This window comes from Oreochromis niloticus, linkage group LG17 (assembly GCF_001858045.2).
Source record: "Oreochromis niloticus isolate F11D_XX linkage group LG17, O_niloticus_UMD_NMBU, whole genome shotgun sequence".
NCBI classification, from domain to species: domain Eukaryota; kingdom Metazoa; phylum Chordata; class Actinopteri; order Cichliformes; family Cichlidae; genus Oreochromis; species Oreochromis niloticus.
This window is the reverse complement of record NC_031981.2, coordinates 34,748,914-34,776,556: the sequence shown is the minus strand read 5'-3', so window position 1 is coordinate 34,776,556 and position 27,643 is coordinate 34,748,914. Positions and strand designations below refer to the sequence as shown.

At 39.5% G+C, this 27,643-nt stretch overlaps 1 protein-coding gene across 3 annotated transcripts; it reads right to left on the bottom strand.

Annotated features, from left to right (window-relative positions):
• Window positions 1-685: 685 nt before the first annotated feature.
• LOC100698791 (aryl hydrocarbon receptor nuclear translocator-like protein 2) lies at window positions 686-24,031 on the bottom strand. Of its 3 annotated transcripts, none has more exons than XM_019347205.2 (17): window positions 23,810-24,031; window positions 17,413-17,524; window positions 17,236-17,283; window positions 17,108-17,149; window positions 16,691-16,848; window positions 16,529-16,611; window positions 16,364-16,456; window positions 14,119-14,236; window positions 12,427-12,576; window positions 9,778-10,015; window positions 6,962-7,068; window positions 6,655-6,805; window positions 6,468-6,523; window positions 6,270-6,381; window positions 5,989-6,079; window positions 5,079-5,181; window positions 686-3,422 (listed from the first exon to the last, which is right to left on the bottom strand). In XM_019347205.2, exons 1-17 carry the CDS (start codon window positions 23,985-23,987, stop codon window positions 3,265-3,267), a joined length of 1,998 nt encoding a protein of 665 aa, XP_019202750.1. In that variant the 5' UTR covers window positions 23,988-24,031; the 3' UTR covers window positions 686-3,264. The 3 variants fall into 3 exon arrangements, with proteins under 3 accessions (XP_019202750.1, XP_013119847.1, XP_013119846.1); XM_013264393.3 differs by having other exon boundaries at window positions 17,236-17,274; window positions 17,431-17,524; XM_013264392.3 differs by having other exon boundaries at window positions 17,236-17,274; window positions 23,810-24,030.
• Between the last annotated feature and the right edge of the window lie 3,612 nt (window positions 24,032-27,643).

The following is a 27,643-nucleotide window of genomic DNA, read 5'->3' as shown; positions in this document are numbered from 1 at the left end:
GATGTTCATATTGAACTGAACTGAAGTTGAACATATCTAAATCTGCTCCTGTAAGCCAAAAACTGCTCCTAACAGTATAATATTAATGATTTTCTGCTTTTGTTCTGAGACGACGTCTATATGTCACACAAAACTTTTACATTTTTCTAATAGTTCATTTCAACTTGGTGTCAGTTGTCTCCTACACAGCATATGGTAATAATGTTGTTGGTAATTAATATTGTTATAAGTAGTAGTTGACATGTTATACAATTAAATGTTATACATAACTGTAAATGAATGTGTTAAATAAAAATTTCTCATTATTAAAAATAAAAGCTGTTCCCAAAAATGGAGCGTAATTTTTCATTTCCATGTTCTCTTTTCCTTATTGGTTGTTTTCTTCATTGTGTGCTTCCTCTTCTTTGTAAAGCAATTATTTTAAATGTCTAATGGAATACCTCTGTGGATAATATGACATCATTATCTGTGTTGTTTGTGAGATTTGAGTCCTTTTGTAAGTGGTTATATATTAATATTATTTTTTTTTAAATGAATGAAATAGTACACTGTCTACACCATATTGGCAAATTCATGCTTTAAAAACTTTGAAACATGGGTGTAATTACTGTGCAAAACCATTTTGGCACTGGTATCAAATAAAGACGTTAATTTTAAAATGAAAAAAAAATGTTGGGACAATTACTTAAAAATGCTGTTTTACTGACAAAGTCGTCCCCTCGTTTCTGTTACAGCAGATACAATGACAACAGTTATCACATACAAACATCAGACACTTTGTCTTTGATAGCAGGGCATGTTCACCATGCTTCAGTCTCCATTTCACATGGCACAGATGGCAAAAGTATGTGGTGAGTTTTCCTTGTAAAGCCAAAAAGGGCGTCTTACTTGTGACTTCCAACTGAACCCCGTCAGATGCGACATGCATTCAAGAAAACAGAGTCACATTATGCTTTCAAGATTTGAGGAACCAGTGGTATAACCAGACTCTACATGAGCTATACTGAGGCCAGTCACTGCGAATTAAACTAAAATTCAGCTTTACTTTCACTCTTATAACCTCAGAGTAAGCTCGGTAACGATTGTGGCTACAGCTTTTGCTCAAATCTAAATGTCCGCTTGCATTCTGACCTCTGACAGCTAATGACAGTATATCTGAGCTACCTACAATGTTGAGATTATTCACGAGTGGCTGTATTACACAAATATCACAGCTAAATTCTATTCTGGGGCCAAAACAAAGGAAATCTGTCCTCAGAGTCCTTTGGCTCCTCAAAGGAGTTCATTGTACAAGAGATCACGTTAGCATCATATTAGAACGTCTCTGTTACCGGGCAAACACTACAGGCTGACTTCAACCTCATCCTTTAGTGTAAAGTCATAATAGAAACATATATTTTACCAGCTTTTTGTTACATACTCAATATAAACACCCTTTCATTTTGTTTTCTTTGTGTTCTCTTTTACTTAATCTATGGAATTTTACAAGGAGGCCATAATCACATTCATCTAAACTGTAAATACATGACTGTGATTTGTAAAATCACACTTGCACATGATATTCTTTCCATACAAATTTGTTTTGTGTGGTTAAACTGTTAAATGTGAAGCTGATTTATTACAGGGTTTAGCTTCTTCCAGTTAAATGGTGGTCAGACATTTGGTACATATGTAACAAATTTAAAAAGACTACAGAGTCTACCATTCCTACCATTCATCCAGCAATCAGAACTGTAAACAGTATTCAATATTCAAGTATTTATTTTAGTAAAAACAGTCCTGAAGTAAAGCGTTCTCCTTGAAACACATTCCCTTCGTAGGTCCTCGTAGCATTAGCGCTCCTTGTTAGTAGCCCCATCGCTAGCTAATTGTCAAAGTTGGAATCTGTGTGTTGGTTGTGCTAGATAATAATGTGAAAACTTTTAACCACATTATTGGTATAATTCTTTGATAAGCAATTGTCTATAAGCATAAACGTAGCATCTTTGCTCATGTGGTCTGATTAGGTGATAAAAGTGCTAGGCTAAAATCAGACACACTTCTGGATAATTTGTGTACACAAATGATTAGGAATGAACACAATTTCTTTTAAATAATACAGTACGTGTGATTCAAAGCGTTGGGTGTCTTTGGCAATCTCGCAATTCTGATAGTCTGTTATCAAATAAAGCCCATGATCTGCATGTCCCCCAGCAGTGTCTGCTGAAATAAAGCAGCCTATCTAGTTTGTGTTGTTTTCTTCACCCCATTACTGCCACTACAGGTTTGTGAAGTGCGATGGAGAATGAAGAACTCACAAAATACTTAAATAATACTAATTAAGTCAATAGATCCAAAATGTGCCTAAGAAGAAGATTTTTGTAGAGAAACTACAAGGTAATTAACTTTTTTTCTTCTGCAATTATGATCTTACAAAAATTTGGCATTTGTGAATCACTGCAGAATTTTGGGTAACAGTATTTATTCGTGACACAATATTTTTAACTCTCCCCACACTGTGTGGCTGTGCTGGGCATGTCCAGAATGAAATGTAGCTGAACCAGTAGTGGTTGTTCAAGGACTGAGGTGCCCTGATTTGTACATATTTAGCTGCAGTTCTTAATCAAGGAGCTAAAACGTAGACATTCCTTTTAACCTTCTTCAGCAATTTACTCATCAGTTTTTTCTTTTTTCTTTTTTTCCTTTTTTTTGTACTTTTACTTAAAATGTGTCTGATGGGAATCTTTAACATACAATAAAAAAAAATTGAACAATCAGACCATGTATGAAAAACAAGTCATTCCTAAAACTGTACCAAAGGTTATACAAATGTCAATGTTTGAGGTTTCTGTAGCAGCACTGCACATTACAGGACTTCTATGCTCCTCCAGACCTTGGTGGCCTTGGTGACTAAGGGCAGCAGAGCAAATAGATCTCCCTGCTGTTGAAGGTCTCGTCTCCAACCCCTATTCAGGATGCACAAGTGTTACTAAGGAAGACACTGTATCACCGCAGGCTCCAAGGGATCTTCAACCAGACCTTCTTTCAAGCAAAAACCAAGTACCCGCAAGCTAATCACAGTCACAACACTTCCTGTACACTTCCTGTTCAGCAGTCCTCAAGTCTGACATGTTGTGACTTTTGGTACAAGTCCTGTAGGTTCGATTGTGCAAGGCCAGTTCAGGCATCAGGCAGATCAGAATTAATTGAACCGCCTAGTTCTCAGTTAACGGCAAGAAACGGCACAACAGCATGTGAGAGAGAGGCCGAGAGTCTGAGCACCCTCTAGAAAGGCCAGTGTAAATCCTCCAACTCCCCTGATTGACCCATGTTCACGTCCGTCTCCAGCAAGCTCATGATGACTGCCATGGCAGCCTCGTCGCTGCTGAAGCTGCTCAGGCCTGGCACCACCATGCTGTCCAGGTCCAGCTGGGAGGGCTCGCCTGAGTGAAACAGAGCAAAAAAAAAAAAAAAGAGATCTGAGAAAACAATAACACCTTTAACAGTGTCCGTTAAAGCGGTAAAGAACATAGAGTGACGTCAAGCCAAGCAGCCGGAGCCTGAGCTTCAGCAGTGATGGGCTGGAAATGTTCCTACAGTACAACTGCTGTGGTAAAAAACAATATTTTCTGTCTGGACTGGTTTACACTGCTGTTCTCTTTAAAAATGAAAAAAACAATCTAGGGCATGGCTCTGTGTCCAGCTTTTATTTATTTTATTTATTTTTATGTGCCAAAGCATCTCTAAGCAACACTAAAATAATGTAATAAGTGATGTAAGTAACATAATGCATAGCTTTAAAATAATAATAATGAATAATATGTTACTCTTTTTGAATAATGACCAAAAAGCTGGTCAATAATTTTAGTTTTAATTATAATCAATAACAAATAATAAATTGTATGAATATAGGAAATCTTCCTCTCAGTGACTGAGTTGTCTCATTGTGTCCTCATTTTTTATAGATCAATGCAGAGTAACCCAAGCTTAAGTGTTCATTAAGGTGTTTGTCACATAGATATAAAATAAGCTCAGAGATTAAGCGGTGTTATAGACAGGGTGATTAGTTTATGTCGAAATGTAGTTTGTTGTTGTTCTGGTTTACGTGCTGAAAATGGTTTTATTTATGTATGTTCAATGTGTTAGACTTGTACATAGTTAAACATATATGATCAAATAATGTTGAATCCTGGATATGGATTTGTAAGCAATGAAATTTGAAATAAGGGGGTAGGAACAGAAAAAGTGTAAACTTCATCCTACTCCTTTTCGAGCACACACATTCTGTAGACATAGATATATACATGAAAACTGGATGATTTTTAAGTTTTGTTTTTTGTTTTTTGTTTGTTTTTTCTCTTGTTATTTCAATTGTTTGCTCGTTTTTGCTAATTAAAAAGCTAATTTTAAAGTAGCACTTTACCATTAGCTTGTGGGAGCTGCTAGGTTAGCTGGTTTCAGTTAGCTTCTTTTGTTTTGCCAAAGTTACAGAAGAAACTGGCTTAAGCTTCACTGCTTTAGCATCCTTTTTGATTCTAAGGAGGGACATCATTTATAAAATGAACATTAGTCAATAAGACTTCAAAATAAAATAATAAACAGTGCCACTGTACACATTAGTAGATAGAGGCAAAATCACTGGGAAGTGAAGTGATGAAGCTTCAGTTCAGAAACTGTTACATTTTTTTAATGTGTCACTCACTGACTTTACCTCAGTTTTGTGCATGTATATACAGTATATTCTGCTTTTATAAAGTTTATCCAAAATTTGTTGACCAAATATGTAGTCAATACAGCAGAATCTAGTCGTTAATTATTTTACAGTTTTATATTTACTCAGTTTGTATTTCCTTTCTTTTCTGTGTCGCATTTGCTTAAATGGATTGTAGTGCTTACATCTTCTTATTGGCCTGCAGCTGTGAAATCGCGAGTGGGATGCACACCATAAACAGCCATAAACATAAACAGAGGTATTTACTAACATAAAATATAAAGTGGCTCTCAGTTATTCTTCTCCTTCACTGCAGACTGCAGCACAGGAAAAAGAAAAGACAGAAACTGTTAACACAGTGTGTTTGTGATGGTCTTGCTGGCAGTACCTGCGCTTTCAGAAGTTGAGCTGCTCGTCCCTGCTGCCGTCCTTGAGTCAGACTGGGACTGGGACTGTGATGAACTGCCTGCTGCCTCCTCTCTGCTGGATGCCTGCAACAAGCCATTATACATGAAAACAGCGTGCAGGACCCCGCGTTCCACCTTTATCCACTGAAGTGTGTAATTAAACTCGGGAAAACAAGCTGCTTTCGTCTTTCTCAGACACATCTCCTACATTTGAAGACTTTCTTGTCTACGTGGATGATGATACACCTTGTGAGGATGCTGCGGTGAAAATACAGCTCAGAGCTTTGCATTATGTAAAGTAATGACATACTGACAAATACTGATACTTTAGACAATTATAAAAGTATTATTGTGAATTCAATCACAATATTGGACCTCCACATGTCACCATCCAGCTATCTATTCATCCATTTTACTAACTGCTTATTGAATTTAGGCCCAAGCATGCAGGTTTATTTACTCTGAGAAAAAAGCTGAAGTTGCCAGAGGAAGCACAGCGAGGACATCCAAACTCCATACTCAAAGGCCTTAGTCAACCACGAGGTTCAAACCAGGAACCTTCCTGCTGTAAGGTGGCTGCCATTAAAATGAGATGTTTATCCACATTTCCATAAAATGATCGACCAGAATGAGAAATACCCTTTAAAAACTCCTAATGTTTTAACTGAAAATGAATCCCACCATTCCTCCAAATCCAAACAGTAAAGATTCAGTATTTCAAAAAAAGTGCCAGAAATTCAAAAAAGATCAAAAACTATAAACTAAAGGATGAAATATTATGAATAAATTAACCCCCAGCAGCACACCAAGCAAACTGATTCCAGCTGGTGCTTCATGGTTACTGTTAGTAACAGTAGGACAGTGGCCTGTCCTCTGATTTAGGTCACTTACACTCCTGCTGGTTTGTGGGGACACCAGTGGACATTTCTCCTGGGCTGGGCCAAACGGACTCGAAGCTCCGCTCGATGGAGATGAGTTCACCCTGTCAAAAAAATCAAAAAACATTGGATTTATCACAAACGGGCTTCCAGGCTCATTCTGGAAGTTTTTGTACCAAATGTTCAGATTTATTGGAGCATCTATCAGAAAATATGACTCCTTTCTGTGAAGAAAAGCAACATGATTTTAAATTCATCGAGCCTTTCTTCACACACAGATTTGACAGACTGTACCTGTAGGAGTCGATGAGCTCATTTGCGATTTGGGTCCCTACGCTGCCGGCGTAGATCATTGTGCCGGTGCCACTGGAGAAGCCGGGAATTACTGGTATTTGCTTTATGTCATCTTTTAAGGCAGGAGGACAAAAAAAAGTTCAAACAAAAAGACACATGACAGCATGATGAATACACGGCTCTGTGTGCATCTCTTACCCTGGAGTGCCTTTGAGCTGCCTGCCTCCTCCTCATCTTTTGTGTGACCGGGCCCCCTGTTGGTGCAATGGAGTATTTTAACTGCTTCATCCAGAACAGCGTTGTACTAAAAACTTTATTACGGCAGCACGGTGCATATGAAACAAAAAGCAACAATGAAGTTGAAACGACAGCAATCGGTACTTACGAAATAACCCTATTTAAAGACACGATAAACTCAACTTCTTTGGTCCATGGATTTGTGAAACTAAACCACTGACTTTGGAGGGAAACGTAGGAGCCGTATTTTGTTTTAAACTTGTAGCACTGTGTCTCAATCTTCTCTTTGCTTCGAAGCACTGCCAAAAGATTTGACACATGTCATCACAAAGCAAAGCGAAAAAGGTCACTACGAGCGCTTTCCTTTTCCATTCCTTCTGACCTGAAGACAAACTGAGCTACAGTTATTTTAGCATAGATTCAGTTTGGCACCAGTTGTGGCTTTGCTCCATTACCTTGCCTGTGCTTTCCTGCGAGGTGCTGCAGGTCATCTTGGTGAAAGTACTCATAGCAGGATGTGCCGAGAACTTCCTGCGGCAAATAACCAATGACGGTTGTGGCTCTGAGGGAAAAAAAGAGAGGGAAAAAAAGGAATTTAGTGATTCTGGTCTTGCATCTATCACAGCCTATGAGGATTGTGCCAATTAAAAACAGTAGAGGAAAATGGAACAAAAGCAAATACAGAATAGATAACACTTCACAAAAAGGGACACAAAAACTTGCTTAGTCACCTGCAAACAAACAAAGAACGAATCAGGAGCAATCTGATCACTAACAAAGTTGTTCGTTAGGACTAGAGCTAACAAATTTCTCTATTTATTATTAGCTACTGTATTTGGCAGTCTAGTGGTATCAGCAATATTTGATAAATTAACATTTTGAAAAGGAGAAATAGAAAAACACAACCTTCAGCTATTAAACAAAATTTGGCATTACACAGTTTGTCCACCAGAGGGCACTCTGCCACTTCCCTGTTGGCAATATGTGTTTCAAATACTACATCGGATCAGAGCTGGACAGAGTTTGGATGAATGTTAGGGAAACATGTTTCATATATCGTCCAATAAAATCCTTTATTGGACGGGCTGTAGTTAATACTTTCTTAATAACTCCAGATCCAAACCCTGCACAAAGCCCCTCCACCAACTATTCATTCATTAGAGTTTACTCCAACATGCGTTACTCTTTCTGTGCTGCCAAAAGAGTCATGATTCATAGTTACTGTGGAGGATCTACTGTAATAGACACAACTTAAACATTACTCGAAAATTACCAACTATTTTTGTATTCCAGGGTTACAATGCAGTTACGCGATGATTGTGTTTACAATTATTGCCTTGTTGAGACTGTAATCATCATATTTAGATACTCATATTCAATTCACCTGTGCCTAAAATTCAGAGCAAGTAAAAGTAAATTAGAAGATAATAGAAAGAAAAAATATGGTTAGACGGAGGTCAACAAAGCATCGGGATAGAAAACTTAAACAATGTGCCTCGAAAATGCAAAACAAAACAAATGGAAGACAGAAAAGAGAAACGGACGTCTGTGTTAGTGTCAGAACTGGAAGAAATGGGCTGAATGACATGTGATTACATCCAGAAAGGCAAAAAAAAAAAAGTAACTGCAGAAAACGAGGTTACAGTGGGCGACAGAGATAGTGGATAAGTGGATGAAGTGGATGTTCAGCGATGAATCACAAATCCACATTAGTGAAGGAGATGATGCAGGAACCTTTGTGTGGTGCTGTTTGTTGGTGATACAGTCCATTTTATCTTACCACAGAGTAAAGACTGTTAAATCCTTTTTTCAGGAAAAACATAGGGGGTCAGTGACAAGCCAACAAACAATCCAGATCTCAATCAGGCTCAAAATGTATGACGGAAATTTAAAAAGTAAATAAATAAATGGCCAATAACCATCCTGTCACCCACTATCTGAGAAAAGACTAACTTTGATTCTATTATGATTTTTCCTCTGCTTCATGTGTAAAAAAAAAAATGCTATTAATGTCATTTAATTAACGTTTCATGAAACCAAGATATTCAGCCAAATAAACACAAATTTGTCATATTTGTGGATGGTTTATTTGCTACATAGTAAAAACTCTGACTGAAATTGATTGGAATTTTGGATAATATGTAATAAATAAGTGGTTAGATTTTGCTCAGAGTTGATCAGGAAGGCTAATGAAAAAACAGGGAGATTAGCTTCCAGACAGATATGAACAAATTCATACCTGACACGCCACTGAAATAGCATATGTTCAGTTCCGTTCATTTCATTCAAAATCAGTCGCTTCAAGCCCCTTTAAGTACGATTAAGATCCTACGATAATACAGAGAAAACCTCAATAGTCACACAACCCCATATGAGCAAGCACTTGGTGACAGTGGGAAGGAAAAACTCCCTTTTAACAGGAAGAACCCTCCAGTAGAAGCAGGCGCAGGGAGGGGCAGCCAATCGGTTGGGGGTGAGAGGAGGGGAGGAAGACAGATCAAAGACACACTGTGGAAGAGAGCCAGAGTAATTAATAATAGTAATTAGTAATAACTAATGATTAAATGGTGTATAAACATATACAGACCAGAAAGAAGAAGCAGTCAGTGCCTCACAGGCACAGCAGTATAGGCCTATTGTAACATAACTAAGGGAGGGTCAAATGATCCAGCCCGAACCATAGTTTTAAGTCTAATCTTGAAAGGAAAGACAGTGTCTGTTTTCTGAATCCAAACTAGGAGCTGGTGTCACAGAAGAGAGCCCTGACAGCTGAAAGCTAGGGTACTTTTAATTACTATAGTAAGTATTCAAGTAGATGTTGGCTTGTTTTTTAGTAAACATTCATTAAGGCATTCCTGATTCGTTCTTCAGCAACTAAGAAAGTTTTCACCTCCCTTATCATAAAGTGTTAGCATAGTATAAATAAGCCTCTCATGTAACATTCATCAGTCACACACATGGGTAATTCATTTAATAAAGTGATTCACTATACTTGTGTTGTGAAATTACTTCCCAAAAAATGAGAAGAGATTTTCACGTGATGCCCTCAAGATGCTCAGGTCTTTCTGAGAAACAACGGCAGACACAGAAATGATTATCTCCACTGACAGTCCAACCGACAAATCTCACACTGCTGCGCTCAGAGGCCTCCCCACCACGCAACGCCTCTGCCATTCTTTTCTCAGCAGAACTGCGTGCGCACAACAAATCCATGACTCACGGCGGAAAGATACATGGTGCACGTGGACGTAGTTAGAAAGGGGAAACTCACTGTTGATCTACAAAAGTGAACTTGCCGTCAATCGCACAGCGAGTGACGAACTCGGTGGGCTTGACGTTGATGTCTTTGGAAGGCTGATGGGACGCGTGAGAGTAGAGGCGGCACATGGTCACCAGGCACGTCAGGGTCGAGCTTTCCTTGTCAGCGTCGGCCTCCAGCGAGTCCAGCTGGCTGCTCGGCCAGCTCCGCATGTACCCGGTGCAGTGCAGTGTGCAGAATCTGTAAGCGTCTGCAGGCAGAAAACAAGTCATGTGTACGATACAATATCCTTTCTAGTATTTTTCGATTGTGTTTTGGGTGAACTGTGTACATTTAGTGGCACAGAACATAAAATCAGACCCGGCGCTACTGAGGTTTCAACAATCCAGCTTATTTTTCAGGCAACATGATGACCTCATGTTGCCTGAATGTTCATGTTGCCGGGTCTGATGAAGGAAGGAGCTACTCCTTCAAATGTCACTCCATGTTAGATAAAAACAACATGCTTTAATGCATTACATTCATTCAAAGCTGCCGTTATAGCTTACCTGAAGACAAAAATCTACAGGTATTGTTTAAGTTTCAACACATGGGTTCATATTTGTTTAGGCTTTTTACAGAAAACCAAAAACTGGGTGGGCCAGTTCCTCTGGTTTCAGACAGTAAGCCTGTCAAAGAAATGTTTGACTTCTGAATTTCTGAGAATTTCTGAATGAGAACAGTGCTTAACAATGTAACTCACAGTCATGTGAACAAGAACCACCCCCCCCCCTCTTCATATCAAAGGTTTTATGTATCAGGATATGATTAAAAAAATCACCAGATCTCAACCCCACTTAAATGTTGTGGCTGTGCATAAACACATGCCTGCAAACTTCAGTAAACTAAAGTAATGTTAGAAACAAGACTGCGCCAGAATTCCTCCACAAGAATGTGAGGCGTGGATGAAGTCACACAGAAAACCATTGGTCTAAGTTATGGCTGCTACAAGTGCTTCTACAAGCTGCTGAATCACAGAGTGTGTTTCCTTTTCCACACACTGCTTCTGCAACCTATAAAGAGCAAATGGGTTTTTTTGCGTTATGTGCTGATATAAAAAAAAAAACACAAGTTAAAGACGGTGTGCTTTCCTCTTCACATGACTGCCTGTGTTTCAATAACATTGGTACATAAATCAAATCTGTCTCAGCACATCAGAGTTTGTATACACTTAAAATAAAGCAGGAGTGAAAGTGAGCCCTGTCATGAGCTGGAACACCCTGCCACACCCAGCTGTGATGTGCTTCAGCATCTTCATGATAATAAATCGGATTGTCAGATAAGAAAATAGATTGATGGATAAATAATACTACTAAATAACATTAAAATATTCCTAATTATTTTAAAATGTAAGTGGGAAAATCATACCGAAGCCTACAATATACTGTAGACTCTAACGCAGCGGTTCCTAATCTTTTTTGCACCACAGACCAAAAATGGTCTGTGGTCTATGACCAAAAATATTTTCACGGACTGGCCTTTAAGGTGTCGCAGATAAATAAAAGAAAATAAAACCAGTACCAAAAAAAGAAGATTTATTCATAACACATGGGAAAAGACCCAGGGAAACCAAGTTAACTATAAAACCAATTAAAAAAATTACGAAAAAAAAATGATAAAAACCCTAAAAACCATAAATGTCACACCCGAGCCTCAACTCTTGCGGCCCGGTATGAAACGACTCCGTGGCCCAGACTGTAATGGACTGTAAGGCAGTTGCTTGGTTTTTCCACTGAGTGGCACCAAAGCTTCATTTTCTGCTGCACAGTTAGCAGAGTTTGGACCAGCTTCTTATTTTGTGGTTACACAATGGCTGACAGTGACCTACTTCCTGTGCAAAACAACATGTTTTAAATTGTGACATCTAAGACTAGAAAAAAATGTCTTCATGCAATCATGTTTGTTTCTTTATTGAAGTCACTGTTGATGTGACTTAAATAAGCTACTAATTCTACGAAATTAGTAGCTTAAGAAGCAGCTCCATAGAACTAGAGAAAAAGTGAAGAAAAAAGCCACTCATCCACCTCTCCACCAAATTTTAATAAGATAATTTCTTTGCTTCCCCAACATGCAAATTAGGCAAGGAAAAAACACTAAGTTCACTCCATTTGCTTGATTTCCTGCAGCTGTCTAAATTTTGGCCTTGTTGCTTACAGACATATTTAAATATGTATATATATTTATATAAATATATCGTATATTTTAATTCATTTTATTTTAATATATAATCTTTTTGGTAGGCATCTTCTAACCTCTACCTCATCTCTTTAGTTCTGCAGAACCAGGACTGAACCTGACCGTTTATACAAAGCGGAATAGTCTCAGTTTATTCAATATATAACTCACTCGGGCTGTTTCTCGCAGCTGAATCACCTTAAGAGCTCTCATCAGAGCAGCGCAAGATAAACAAAACACTCCAAAGTAGCTCTGTCTGGAGCTATGAATAGAGCCAGTGTGTGTGTGTGTGTGTGTGTGTATTAACTGAATCTAAATTCGATCAGCAACAATATCAGATTGCTGCGGTTGCTTGAACCTCCACGTTACACCAGCATATTCACAGCACATCGATTATTAATTGATACGTCATGTCTACATGTTGTGCCACCTCCGGAATGAACCCACCTTTCTTTTTTGAAGCTGTGGGCAGAGAGTGTTTGTCCTCGTGTTTCTCTGTCAGTCGACTGTGCTTCATGCGGCAGAAGAAGGATCGCCGAGCTCCAGTGGTTAAGTGGGTCGCTCTGACAGGAGCATCCACCTGGACCTGAACCCCAGCTGCACACAGAAGGTCCACATTCGTGACTGGGACACGTAATGCTTATTCTGTTTTTCTAAACGTCACCTAATATAGATTACTATGCAAAACACTCAAGCCACCACTCATTCCTTTACATTTTCCTAAGAAAATAAATAGCAATTAACTGAAATGTGGAAACATGCATGAAAATGAAGCATATAAAGCAAAAGCAAAGGTTGTTTAATTCCAACAAGCCTGAAAGTCAATATTTGGCATGGCCACCTATAGTCTTCAACACAGCTTGAACTCTCTTTTTAAGTCAACCTTCTTTAGTCTTCATGAGCACTTCTCCAGGCTTCTTGATGTTCAAAGTTCTTCTTTAGATGTTGGCTTCCTTTTGTTCCTTTCTCTCTTAGGTTGATCCCATATTGCTTCCATAAAGCTGAAGTCCAGGTTCAGGGGAGGCCAATCCATGACTGATAGTGTTTTTGTCAGGGTTGTGACCCGGGGTTTTGAGTTTATTTTGTGTATTTTAGTTTTTCTTAAGTTAGATTGCATTACTGTTAAGTTCTTGTGTTGTTATTATTAGTCAGGATTTAGTTGAGTTTCAGTCTAGTTTATGTTATCGTCCATGTCTCTTTGTTTATGAGTCTTTTTCTGTTTGTCATATGTTATCGTCTCGTCTATCGTCACAAGGTTCCCCTTGTGTGTCTCTCTCTCGCTCCCTCTCTCTGTCTTTTGAGTCAAGTTTGCGTGTCCCAGTTCATGTCTCTCCATGTTTCCTGTTTTATTTTGAAAGTCTTGTTTCCATGTTCAGTGTGTTTAGTTTTGCTTCCCCTGTGGCGTCATGATTATTTGTGTCAGCTGTGTTTCCTCAGGTGTTTCCACTTCCCTCATTGCCCTCCTGTGAGTTTAAGTCTACTGGCATCAGCGTGCTAGTAACAAAGTGGCTAAAGATACAATTTAGAACTGGTTAAGTTGTCTGTCTACACACTGTCACACTGTATACACCTCACCTAAGCACACTGAGTTAGGTTCCTTTTTTTTTCTTCAACTCAATTTTATTTATATCGTGCCGAATCAAAAGTCACCTCACTGTGCTTTATTATTGTAAAATTAAGACCCTACAATACTCCAGGTGAGACCCAAACAATAAAGTAACCCCCATGAACCAGTACTTGGTGACAGTGGGAAGGAAAAACTCCTTTTTAACTGGAAAAAACCTCAGCAGAAGCAGGTTTAGGCAGCAACAGCCATGTGCTGCAATCAGTTATAATTGAAGGGAAAACAAAAAAAAGAAAGAAGAAAAGAGAAGCAGTGCAAAGGGAGAAAGAAGACAAAAATATACTAACATGCTGCAGCATTGTATAAACAGTGGACACTGAAAAAAGGTGAGTGGTGAAGAAGTGCCTATGGGGGCATTTCTAAGGGATGGTTCAGGGTCACCTGACCCAGCTCAAAGTATCAGCTTTAACAAAAAAGAGAGGAACTGTTCCTCAGGATCATGTTGAAAAAAATTCACAAGAAAGGCAGTCTCCTTGGAAGACCTTTCCACAATACTGGAGCTCCAGTGGACTTACTTGCTGCATCAAGAAGACGCTGACGCGGGTACATCTCTGACGAAGACAGCTGTTCCTTCACTTTGTTGATGTCTTTGGGGTGGATGAAATCAAACAAGCTCTGCCCAGTCAGTTCCAACTGTGAATACAAATGTTGTACATCTATTTACTCAGCTTTTTAATGTTTAGTAAATTCAATTTCATTTAATTTTTTACGTAGCACTAAGTCACAACTACAGTGCCTCAAGGCACTTTATATTGTAAGGCAAAGACCGTACGATAATGCAGAGAAAACCCCAAAAATCAGACACGCCCCTTTGAGCAAGCACTTGGCGACATTGAGAAAGAACAACTCCCTTTTAACAGGAAGAAACCTCCAGTTGAACCATAACCATACAGGGGCAGCCATCTGCTGTGACCACTTGGAGGTGATTGGAAAAGAAGAGCGAAATATAAAGTTTTAGTCTTAAATGCAGGTTTTTCCAATGCTCTATATGGCCTAAGTAAGGGCTGATATCATAGGTACACAGCCTTGGCTGTGAGCACAGAATCCCCACCCAACTGCTATTCAAAAGTTTTGGTTTGCAAGTGGCAGCCAACCATTATACACTATACATTAGCAGCTAAATCACGACAGATTTCTTCCATGCTGTGTCTTTTTTTTAACTTTCAGTGATGTCCCTGTCTCCCTGTACAAAACCCACTGCCATGCAGACATGGAGACAGGTTTCTTTAGAAGCTTTTCTTTGCTATCCCTCCTAATCACCATTCCTCTCTACTTGCACACAGTGACTCTTAAAGTTGAGTCTGTAGAGCAGGTGTGACTTCATCCTGCAAAGCATGCACTACAGAGATACTTTCAAAAATGTATCAAAGCTTAGAGATTACTAGCTGTGCAGAAAACATAAGGGCATTGCCTTGATTATTAACTTTTACTTGCAGTCCTGAGTCTTCATCAGAGCATCAATAAAATGCTTCATACTGAACAACAATTTATGTGAACACTGAGTTGTAAAGATTTAGTTCAGCCACAAAGGATTGTGGATAGTGTGCAACATTTACAAATGAATTTATTCTAAAAAAAAATAATAATAAAAATATAAAACTTTAAACTTCTACTCTGAGCGTCCAAAAGGCTTAAAAAAAAGATTTCATATTTTTTCCTTGATTTAACAAAAGCCAAGAGGTTGGTTACTTACACTTACTGCAAACAGGAAGCAACATTAGCCTTTATCTGGTGATGAATGCAGATCCACTTCAATCCACTTTTGTTCTGTTTTTGGGCTCCACCATCCCCTGAGGGAAATGTCTGGCTCTTCATCTTCTAAATGTTACCCGTTCTTTTATTTGCTGGGCAAGTGCGCAACTAGCCTAACTGAAAGAACCCAGACAGACTGAGAGCCATGCTTTCCACGTTTCAGTGCTGCCTTTCTTTAACAAACTAAACCAGCAGGTGCAGACAGCTTAAAGAGTTTTACATTTTTATTTTTTTTTAAAGAGATTTTGATCCTGAGATTTCATGTGAATATGGTCACCATGAAGGTGTCATATACAACTAAGTGCATTGCTAACAGCCAACACTAATATTAATATTCTATCATAACGCATTTCTGATATTAGTGTAAAATTGTTACGGCTATAGACTCTCTTCACTTGCCTCATATATTCAGTGTAGATTATATACCAGAGGTCGTTCCTGATTCAAGGAATTTATGTTTCCAAATCAGGGATCTTTAATGTTAGGCAAATGCATTAAGTACTGTGGAGCCACAACGATCATGTAGTGAAAATCTAATATCATAACAGCCTTGGTTATAACGCAGGTCACTTTGGAGATAATGTCACTGCATGAAAACAATGAAGCACTGCATATTATAGAAACCTTTTGCCAGCCACTTTTTCCACTGATTGGCAGCAGCACCTCATTTCATTTAATGTTATAGGCACTAAATAAGCTGGAGGCAGCTAAAATCAACAGCATACAGACTACAAGTTGAAATGTGGAAGACTCTTTAGGAGACGTGAGACCTTCTCAGGTCATGTTGAACTTAAATGAATAAATTATGGCTGCCATACTTTTATTAAATTAACTTGTTAAAAAAGAGGTATATAATATAGGACCTAATTATTTTACAAATTGTATGATGTACTTTGTACAGTTTTACAGATCTGTACTTTACACCTTCATTTTGCTAACATTCAGAAAAAGAGAAAGCTGCAACCAGTAACTGAATGTTGCAAGTTGTGTGGTGGGAAGGTAACACACCCGGCTAAAGTTGAGGATCTTGGAGACGGATTCGGAGATGAACAGGATTTTCGCCCGGTCACAACTTACGACTAAAAGGAAACCATCGGCAGCCTGGTAGATACACAGACAGATGTGTTAATAAAAGCATAAAAGCATGAATGAAACAGACGTACGAGGACCTACCCTCAGCAGAAGGTGTCTGAGGTCATCGTGAGGCAGGATGGAAGGCTTGCAGGTGGTTTCTGAAAAGGCGCTGCCCATCCCAGCTGAAAGCACGGGAGCTTTTAGAGTGAACAAAAATCAACATCACTGACCACTTAAATCACCATGTGGGTTAAGAAGTACCTTTGAGGGCTTTCAAGTGCTGCACAGCCTTCCGCAGCACAGTGAGTTTGTCGAGCTTTCGAGCCATGGGCTGACAGGCAGGGATCATGGCAGCCAGCTCATCAATCAGATTGTTCATTTTGTCTCTCCGCCGCTTCTCAATTTGACGGTGAGGCTCCCTGTAGGCACATTCAGCCGTCAGACAGTCTGTATCTTAGAACTTGAAAGGGGAATGCATAGCTACATTACTACCTGCTGTGTCTTTTCTGGGGGCAAAAATAATTACCTGGAAATTGTAATGGAGCTATTTTAAGACTGTCTAAGTCATTAGGGTTTTAAATAGCTGACATCTTAAACTAAATGAGACCAAGGAAAGCTACAGGAGGCTTTTTTTAAAGTCACAGACGGCGCAGTCGTTTAAAATAAAAATAGAATCACCTGAAGCATTTCATTTTGACTTGCTGATCCTCCCCTTCAGATCTGCAAATGAAAGCATCAAAAATCAAATTCTTTGCCAGCACGGTGTAACACGATGGTATGCAGATACAGCCGACGACTCAATGTACCTGCTGAGGTCATCGTCCATTTGGATGTCGAGGCTTTGCCTGTGAGATCGGTGGGACAGACGGTGTGTCATTTAGTTTGTGTACATTGTACCATATCATTTTAACTTCAGGCATAAACAAGAGTGAAATGTCTCAGAGTTTGTTTTTTCTTCTTAGACAACATAACACTGCTCTTACTGTACATGCGCGTCTGACCTCTCCTCCACATCTCCCTTTCGTTTCCTTGGCAGCTCGACAGCTGGCAGCGAGGAGCCTGCTTGGCTTGGCCCTTCATCCTCTGCAGCGGGATCTGATACATGAAAACAAGCACCACAGTGATGTGAGAAGCTACAAATGAACCTTGATCTTTCTAATAACGCTTGCTCTGTTTACACTATGAATGAATAAATGAATGGAGGCTGGGGTTTCTGATTTTAATGAGTTGGCCTTATATCAAATGAAAATACCATTAAAGATCTTAAAAAACATGTTGAGATTATTCTGACAGTCAAAAGTCATCACCCTGGTATCTGGTATATCAGTGGTATGTGACTAAAAGGAGGAGACTTTACTTAATTTACTGCAAAGTTTGTTACTTATTTGAGGCTAAAGACTTGCCCAATTTTTCATCTACATGTATGAGCGAATAAATAATGCTTAATTTGAGTTTTGAAAGTTAACAAACTGAACATTTTTACTGTGTTTTACTGTTTACAAATCATAAATCACACTTTCTGTGAGTGCATTTTTTAACATACACAAATTGTTTGTCTTTTTGAAAATGAGCACCATCAGAATGACTCATATAGTTTTTTCTGCATTAATAGGCAGAAACTATTTTTAAAGGCTGAAATCTCAGCCAAGAATGCTCACTTTAAAGGCTGACCCAAAAACAATTTTATAGCTGGACGGCTCATTTATTTTTCCCCATTTTGCCTTGCTTTCTTGCCAAATTTCATACACACGCTCTCACACACACACATTTTGTTTCTAGGCAAACTTTGATGCACTGGCTAAAAGTTGCCATTACACGGCGCCAAACCCCCATGCTATGCACTCCTGCAGTTTGTGAGTTTCAGAGGCACGTGAGAGTAAATAGGGTTTGGCCCATTGTCTTCACTAATGCTTATATAATACTGTAACACTGACCTACTTCTTACTCGGGGATCCCATTCTACAAAGTATGACATCTATTTGTGAGGAAAAAGTTTTGATAAAGTGACAGACCTGTATCTAGGTGAAGAAAACCAAGTAGCACAATACTCAAACTGAACAAAAAAAACATTTTATGTTTGAATCTTTAAAGTACAATGATACATATTGTAAATAAAAGTTTCTTTTTAACAGAAAACCTAGACGTGGTCACAGTGACCCTTTTCTCACGTACACATGTCCCACTAACAAACACAGCAAGCTTTTACTATCAACAAAAACTCTTACTATGAGATCAGGGCCGGACTGAACTTTAATGATATTGACATCATTTTCTTTAAACCCTCCAGAGGAGTTTAGTGGGTCATCACTGACGCAAAAGTGGAATGTGGGAGTGACACTTGCCGGCTCTCACTTTCACCCATTGTGGCTTTTCACTGCTACTTGCTGCACCACACACTTTTTTTCCCCGTTTCTTTGTTAGTCAGGAAATGTGTTCTCCTGCCACCTGCACCGGCACTACCAAGTCATAGTTAAAGCAATGCCCCTTGCTTTTATCGGTGCAAAGTGCATGTCTAGACGGTCAACACTGAGTCACGCCCAAGCCGAGAGCACCAGTCGTGACTAGAGTACTGACGAGAGGCCAAGCCTGCAGGGTAGCAGATGACATACCATATTACTGAAACGCAGGAACACAGGCCACCACCTGTGGTGGAAATGCACAGGAGTGTAACTCAGTATGAAACAGAGTCAGCATGATATGACCTACATGCACTTCTCTAGCTTTAAGTGTACCACTTGAATCACTTCAAGGTATTTGGAGGTGGGGATGTTTTGGGGTCTTTTGTGAGTTCACGGTTTCTTTTTGTGGGTGTGATTTATGTTTGAGTTCTTTGTTATTATTTTTGTATGTTCTGGCTCTACACCAACCACACCAAAGGATCACTTTTTCTCTAAGTCTTCATTTGGGTCCTACCTGCGGTTGAGGGAAAAAAGTTTGTATATGGCCTGATTTAATTTGTTGATACCCTAAAAAAAACTGTAATACACCACTTACAATAGCACAGTAACTCTAATTTAATACGCTATAAACCAACACCTAGCCATTTTCTTGATGAGCCAAAAACGATGACTCTACCACATAAGACAAATAAACAAAAGATAAATGTAGCCCTAATTGTGTGGACAGCAGGGGCTTGCAGATAACTAGCTACTGGAAGGCTTTTAAGTTGTGATGACACCATTACCTAAACATATTGACACCAAACACTAACTGGGATTTTGGACTTAAGCTCAGAATATGTGGCTTTAAACAACACAATTATGGATATGATGCAAATGTATCTTACCAACTAGTAATGACAGGTTTTCCATACCATGCTGGTACAAAAACATAAAGGTGCTTTCAGAAAATGTCCATAAGTGTGACGCACAGGGGCTGTCACACCAGAGGTCAAAAACACCACACAAGAGGACAGGATATCTTTAAAACAAATAAATCAAACACATTCGAATACTTTTTATTCATTTTTGGCCACTTTCAAGACTTATAAGTTCAGCAGTTACTTAAATGAAAATATTTGCTGCTATTTGGGGGGGGGGGGTGTAAATTGCTAATGTTAAGTCATTAGAGTAAGGATATAAGCGTAACGAGTGTGGAACTTTAATCTTTTTAGAGTGTAGAAAAGATGAATGGGAGAGGCAGGACAAAACGGTACACGCAGAAAATGAACAGAGATCCACACAGAAGGGAGGCAATCCTAACAGGACAGCCAAAGGAAACCAAAATGTACCTAAAAATATCACTTATTGCATATCTTGATCAATTTAGTTTCATACCAAGTGACTGATTGACTGCCTGTTATTAAGAACAAAGAAAGGAACTATTGTTGCTTTGGTTACCTTGAAATGTTTTACACTGTTTGAACTTGTAAATAGTTGATGACATTTCATTCACAATAGACTGATTCCATTCAAATTTGAACTTGACATTTCACAAATTTAATGAGAATTACCACAAAGACACAGCTACTAAAAGGGAAACAAAATAACTACAAAGAGATGTAAAATAAGTAGAAAGAAACACAAGGTAAGTAGAAATAGACACTAAACAACTACACAATGACACAGGACTTCAAAATGATACTAAATAATTACAAAGATACATAATAACAACAAAGAGACAAAATAACCACAAAAGACAAGTTAATTACAAAGAGATATACAATGAGAAGAAACAAGCAGAAATAACTATAAAGAGTAACCAAATGACTGCGAAGAGACACAACACTATGGCAAGAAACAAAATAACTACCAAGACACAGAATAACTCCAGTTAAACATTAACTACAAAGGAGTACTAAAAATACACAAAACTAATACAAGGAGGTAGCAAAACACAACAAAAAACACATGCAGTGAGACTTAAAATGAACAGAAAGACACAGAAAACATGGAAAATGATGACAAGGGGAAAAAAAGCACCACCTTCTATCTCAGCTGAATACTGAAGTTTAACTTCAGTATTTTCAACCAGCAGCAGGACATGAATGTATCAGTCGTAGTCTTTTGAACCTGTAAAGAAGGGTGTGTTCTGTGGCTCAATGCCTGGTAATTTTTCCATTGCTATAAACTATCTGGTTTACACAACAAAGAGCAAGGTGATTGGTTTAAATTGGTTATTAGGCACTCATTTATTATACTGCACAGATAAATATGACCTTTTGTGTATCTTTACACAATTTTACTCATTTCAGAAATTAAACCCATTTGATTTAATACTGTGCCCCAGTTTTTTTGAGTTAACCCTGTTAAGACCATGTTTAGATGTTATACAGTTCAGTACACAATAACCACCCATTACATTCATTTAGATGACAAAAGCTGAGAAATGTAGAAGCTTTATTGAATCAGAATTGATAGCAGAGGTGTTTTACTGGACTGCATTTCTTTTCGTAATGTGCATAAAAAAAATAAATGTCACATTATTCCAAGGCTCAGTGTCTCTGCGTACTTCTGGTAACATAACATAATACCAGGGTTGTAGTTTTGGATGGATGCAGAGAAGTCAAGCCCTAAATCCTACAGTTACAGTGCAATATGTTCTGGGTTATTTCTGGTCGACTGACCTACAATTTCCTACAACCGCTAAAACCAGTACATGCTATTGCTGTTTTGCAATAAGAGAATATTCTTTTTACAAGTGGCACAAGGGCTATTCTGTTACAAAGCATATGTGTTTTTTAACCTATACTGAGGTCAATGTACAGTTTACCAAAAAAATAGGTTTATGTTCACAACAAAATAATATCTGAGTCTATGATTCTTTAATTGAGGTATTCATAGAGCAAATCACACAGTATTAAAGTACTTTGATCATGTGTTTTAAGAACAGCATCTACACTATTTAAACGTACTTAGTTAATTAACTGCCTAACAGTAACTATCAGTTTGAAGATGAAATGTTGTATTTAAAAGTTTGTTAAAAGTTGCGTGTAGATAAACATTTTAGGGGCTAGATTGTGTGGGATTAGGGTAGAGAGTCAATGTGACGGCTTCAACATTTACAGTAAACGATTACAGTGCTAACAGCTGTACTTTAAAATACTGACAGGCCCATTTGAAATATATGGATTTACAGAGGAAAACTGGGTTATGTATGGCTTGAGAGGGCTTTATATTTTCATGCATGTTGTCATTGTGATAGCCTGTTAGCACAGAGCTAATAGCTTTACTACCATGAAATAAGTTAATCCACACTATTTACATGGTGATGTTACATTTGCATCCCGAATGGCTGTACTTAAGCTTAGCTTTTGTAAAACAACAAAGGGCCAAATGCATATGCGCGAGCACGAAAGACAAAAGGAGGGCGAGGAAAAGCATTACAAAGATTTAGAAAGAAAATGCTTTGGAAAATACCCAACTGGAAATTCTGGGTACTAGAATTTTCCAGCTTAATTGTTGAAAATTGAAAATTTGAGTTTTCAGATATACATAATGCACCTTACTTACAGTGGCTATTTTGAGAGAAAATAACAAGTAAACACAGGTGTTACTAATCCATTTAGCCAGGGCTTTGACCCAAACGGAATATCACTAATGTCATTAGTAACACCTGTGTTACCTACTGTTCGTGTCAAAATAGCATACTGGGGAAAAGCGCGATACATTCACAGACCTGCCATTTAATCTGAACAAGAGGCTAATTTTTGTTCATTTTCAGTTGTACTTTTGACAATAGCTCTTTCATATTCTCGTCATAATTTTAGATTGTATATTGAATTAAATAACGTAAGGGTTTTACATCAAGTGTCTTTGCACATTTTATATAAGCTGTATGATTTCTTTTCAGTACCTAGAATTGACCTAATCTTCCATGAATGTAGCTAGCACTGAAACATATTTTTGAGACGTATTTACGTCCCGTAATCATTTATTCCTGTGCATTGTAGTGTGTTTACCAGAATGTTAGCACTTAGACCACCGTGGTTCAAGTTTTTTTTTTTTAAAGTTCCGGTGATGGTTTAACCTCTTTGTGTTGTAATATCCCGCCGTTAGTCTGCATTATTTGAACTGAAGGGTTTGGTAGCTGACATTCCTCTGTGCTTCTCGGTACGGCTCGGAAACGGCAGGGAGCGACTGCTTCCCTCTGCTGCACACCGAAGGCAGCGCTGCTCTACTGATCTACTGACCCAGTTTCTGAAAGAAGCTGAACGAGAAAGAATGTTGGGGGGGGGGGGCAAATCTCGAGGAACCACGTGACAATATAAGCTCCTCGAGGCCAGTTTGGTGAAGGTTAGGCAAATATTAATATTAGCACCAGGCTTAGAGAAGACGACGGCTTTTCACAAAGGAACCGCTGGCTAGCAAAGTGTAAAAGTATTTCTGGGCTTTTGGGATGAAGTCGTCGTCATGGTTACAGTGACGTGTTTTTATCGTGAGTGTGAAGTTTGCCGACAAAGCTCCCCCCTCCGCTCGCGTCCCCCTCCCCGGAAACGAGCACCACATAGTACGGGAATGAATGGACAGGGTGTCACGCGCGTTGCCAACCGACGCGTTCGGTTTTAGGAGGCAGGTGCCAGCTGCTCGAGACACCGGTGCGACGCACTATAGCGGCTGGTCCAGCAAGGCTGCTGTGACTGCTGCCACTCGGTTAAGTGTTATCGTTACTGCCGCTGTGAGGTCGTCTGCTCTCAATGTCCTCAATGTCCCTGTAAAGTTCCTTTTTTTAAGTAACCTTCACTCAATATAACCTAACTTGCCGTTAAAGAAAAAACACGTCAAAGGACGAAAGAAGTTCCGAACTAATTCGTGGAAGAAGGCATCCCACTAGTGATTAATTTATTTTTTCAGCTAATTAGTTGCCCCAAAGAATATATTAAAAAGAAGCAAAGCTAAGCTACCCACAATAACCTCAACGTCGTCAAGCCGGAGCCCCTACCTGCTGGCCTCTCCGCCGTCCCGTCACAGCCCCCAGCCGACATGCCTTCGGACTGCAGCCGGTGTGCCCGGTGAAGGCTTCGCAGCGCCGCGGCGCATGAGGAGCCACCAGCTGTAGTAGTAGCAGAAGGGAGAGGAGGGAGGTTCGGAGAGCCGGGGTGTCGTATAATTGACTTCATTTTTTCCCTCTCACCCGACTCCTCCTCCCCCCGTATCTGTTTTTTTTTTTTTACAAGGGGGTGGGGGTGGGGGGTAGAAACGTGAGGGATGGGTGAGAGTGGAACACCCAGGTCCTTTAGGAAACAAGGGAAGAGTTCACACTTGTCTCCTTAATCGCCTGCTCGCTTCATTCACAGCCGTGGTCACTCGACGGTGTTATAAGCTGCTCAGTCCATTCATATCAGCGCGGCTAAAAGTCATGAATCAGCGTCACGTTAGTTGGAATGGAGAAAAAAATCTGTCAAAAATAACCTTTTCGCTGTGTGACGATAACATTTGTAGGATATCGGTTATTTTAATGTACTGCCGTTTTGATAACGCAAAAAAACATTTAAAAAAATGTCAGCTTTTACTGGAAGGGGTTTTATCTTCATTTTAAACTGATGAAGCGGCTGTTTTGGCATTTGGATGCTGGGAATAATAGTGGCACAGATTTGAATTTCCCATCGCACACCTTGGATATGTTAAAAGTCTGTCAGGAAGTGGATGGTCTGCCAGGAAACGTGGGATGACGCCGCTAATAAACGAGCTCTCATTCATACAGCCGGCCTTGGCTTGACAGGACCGGTGAGGGATTGGTTTCCCCGGTGCAGCGCACGTTTTGGTGACCTGAAAAAGTACCGAGTGCGCGTCACCGATCTGACTTAGCTACTCTCTCGCTTTCCTCCAAACACAGCTGCCACGCGACAGATGTCTCACTCTGTACTTATTTCCTGGAACCAGCACGATCACGTTCATGGGCTAACATGGAAGAGTATATGGGATTAAACCAAGGTGGTACACTGAGATTTTGGAAACTACAAAGTCGTTTCCTCTTTCATCAGAAGAAACTGAAAACAGTGATGTCAAAGCATGAACGTGTATACACAATAAGCACAACACATTATTTATACTCTTATATGTAAATACATCAGCAACAATTTTAACAACCACGGATGTTAAAATCATGGCCCCTGGGCCTTATGTCTGACACCCATGTAATATGTGATTCCCTTGTGCCCTGCTGCCGGACACGGGGTTGGGGTCTCTGTGGATCAGGCTTATCCCAGCACATGTTATGGATGCTGGATGGGATGATGGGATTGTTTGGGGAGATGTTTTTGGGTGATGTGGAAGCAAACGTTATTATTACCCACCGCTGTCGGGTAGTGCCCTTTCCATGGAATAGGGGTCCCTATTGTTCACGTCACCCATCTGTGATCTTATTGCTACAATATGTACATACATTAAGCTAAGGTAGAAGGTGGGCTAAGACTGGGGGAAAATGTGTGTAATTTGGGGGTTTCCTCATATCACTGTTTCATAAGAATACTTTAAATAAATCTGTTTTTGTTTATTTAAACAAAGGCGGAGGCAAAGGTGTTAAATATAAACGTCTAATTATTCTAACACCAAAATTCCCCACAATTTAAGATAAAAAAAGATTTCAGTAATTCGTTATCGCCGATATCGACGATCTTCGGCTCTCACCTACATAGTGTAATTCGAGACTTTTGCACGAGACTTTACGTAAGGGGGGAAGGCTGCACGTGCGAGCGAGAAACGTGTTGACCTATATATTATATAACTGGACAGTCACGTGGCGCTTGGCTCGTTAACCCATTTAAAGCCCGTCGGCAGGGAAAGTAGTGTCCCCGTGCACTTTAGACACCCGGAAACATCGCAAGTGGACAGGAAACACCTCAAGACGCCAAAAACACACGACATTATACACGTTTAAGCAGAGATAGTGACGGTTATATGACGTTAAAGTGGAACGCTATCACAAATGCACAGCTTCGAAAATGACTTTTTATAGCCCAATTTGTAACGAGAGGTTCTGTTGGATGTCGCTGCAAGCAGGCAGGTGTGCTTTTCAGTTGTTTATTTGTATCGTATTCACTCCTGTCACACATGGAAACCTATATGAATCCTGGCGGTTTGTTTTCGGCCCTGGACGTGTATATTTTCGGGGCGCAGTGACTTGTACTCCAGGTTTAACGTGGGCTATTTGTGCCTGTTGGCTCTTGGCTTGCTATCCTGCTTGTGACCCCCTCTGTGTCAGGACACGCTGCTCCCAGCTCTTCAGAAGGGAGCATTGTTTTAATCATAAAGACAAAAAAACATCTTTCTCACCATGGTGCCATGTTCCACCAGTAATGTGGTGTGAGTTTAACCCTCAGGTAGCAGTAAAACAACCTTATCAGGCCACATACAAATGCAGAAACACTGCTTCGGTAAGGGCTCTTTAACCTCTAATTCAGGATGTGATTTCCAAGGTTTTGCCATCCTACTTGGTTAAATAATTAGCATAAATAATTTAAAATACAAATGTCTTAAACTTTAAACTAAAAATTCTATTTATTTAAAAAAGAAAAAAATATAAAGCAGCTACTTAACGGGTAGACAACTATGGATGCACGATAATAACTGGGTTGTGACATGTGATATCATCCCTGCATCAGGTGCACTTATGAGAACTTACATAACCTAGTTGTTGTGAGCTCTCTGCAGTAACCTGATTTCTTCATGGACACCAGGAACCCGGTTTCTTAATCGGGGTAAGGGATTATAGAAAAACCCGGTTAACACGACTGTGTTTTTGCAGGGAGGGGGGAAAAAAGGTGAATTCTTGGCTTATCTTATTCTAGGCCTGGCTCGTGTTCAGGAGTCAATAGGGAAAGGACTGTGGTGGGATGGCAGGAGAGATCTGCATCACTGGTTGTAAAACATAAAATGTACAATGAAGCAAATACAAATGTTATTTTTCGTCCCCATACAGTTAAGTAAGCAATAATCATTATGTTTTAAGCTGTTCGTGAATAATATACCTGCAAAATAATCTAAATAGACTAGATTTAGAAAGACTGCTTTTAAATGTGCAATCAAAAAGCTGTTCAATACATCCCTAAAGTTAACTTTAAGGTGGCAAATATCTAAATATCTAAACACATGGCAGCAACTCTGTGCATTTAGGCATGTAGACACGGTCAACGATCAACGACCTGCTGAAGTTTAAAGCAAGTGTCAGAACGAAGAAAAAGGGGATTATGAACGTGGCATGGTTGTTGGTGCCAGACGTCTGAGCATTTCAGAAACTGCTGATCTGCTGGGATTTTTCCCACATAGCCATCTCTAAGGTTTACAGAGAATGGGCTGAAAGAGAGAAAATATCTAGTAAGCAGCATTTCTCATGGTGAACGTGTCTTCTTGATATCAGAGGTCAGATGAGAATGGCTAGACTGCTTCAAGCTCATAGGAAGGCAACAATAACTCAACCACTCACTACAACCAAGGTGTGTAGGCGAGCATATTTGAATCTATTGTACATCAAACCGTAAAACAGATGGGCTTCAGCAGAAGACCACACTGGGTGTCACTCCTCCAGCGAGATTAGACAATATTAGATTGCCTGGTCTGATGCGTCTCATTTTTTGTTGCCAGATTCAGAGAGTGGGTTGTGGGGGATGTTTTTCTTGGCAAACTTTGGGTACCTCAGAACCAACTGAGCATAATGCAACACATCAGCAGCTCAGAACATCTCAAAGTGGTTTCTTGAAGATAACAGTGAGCTTACTATACCCTGAGGGCCTCCAGAGTCACCACTAAATCCAATAGAGCACCTTTTGAATATGGT

Excerpts from the sequence above, each read along its gene's own strand:
- LOC100698791 (XM_019347205.2), bottom strand. The coding sequence starts at position 23,987 with ATGAAGTCAATTATACGACACCCCGGCTCTCCGAACCTCCCTCCTCTC. Across the intron at positions 12,577-14,118 it reads GCGTCTTCTTGATGCAGCAA|CTGGGGTTCAGGTCCAGGTG; the intron begins GTAAGTCCACTG and ends TTCTGTGTGCAG. Across the intron at positions 6,806-6,961 it reads CGCAGGAAAGCACAGGCAAG|TGCTTCGAAGCAAAGAGAAG; the intron begins GTAATGGAGCAA and ends ATCTTTTGGCAG.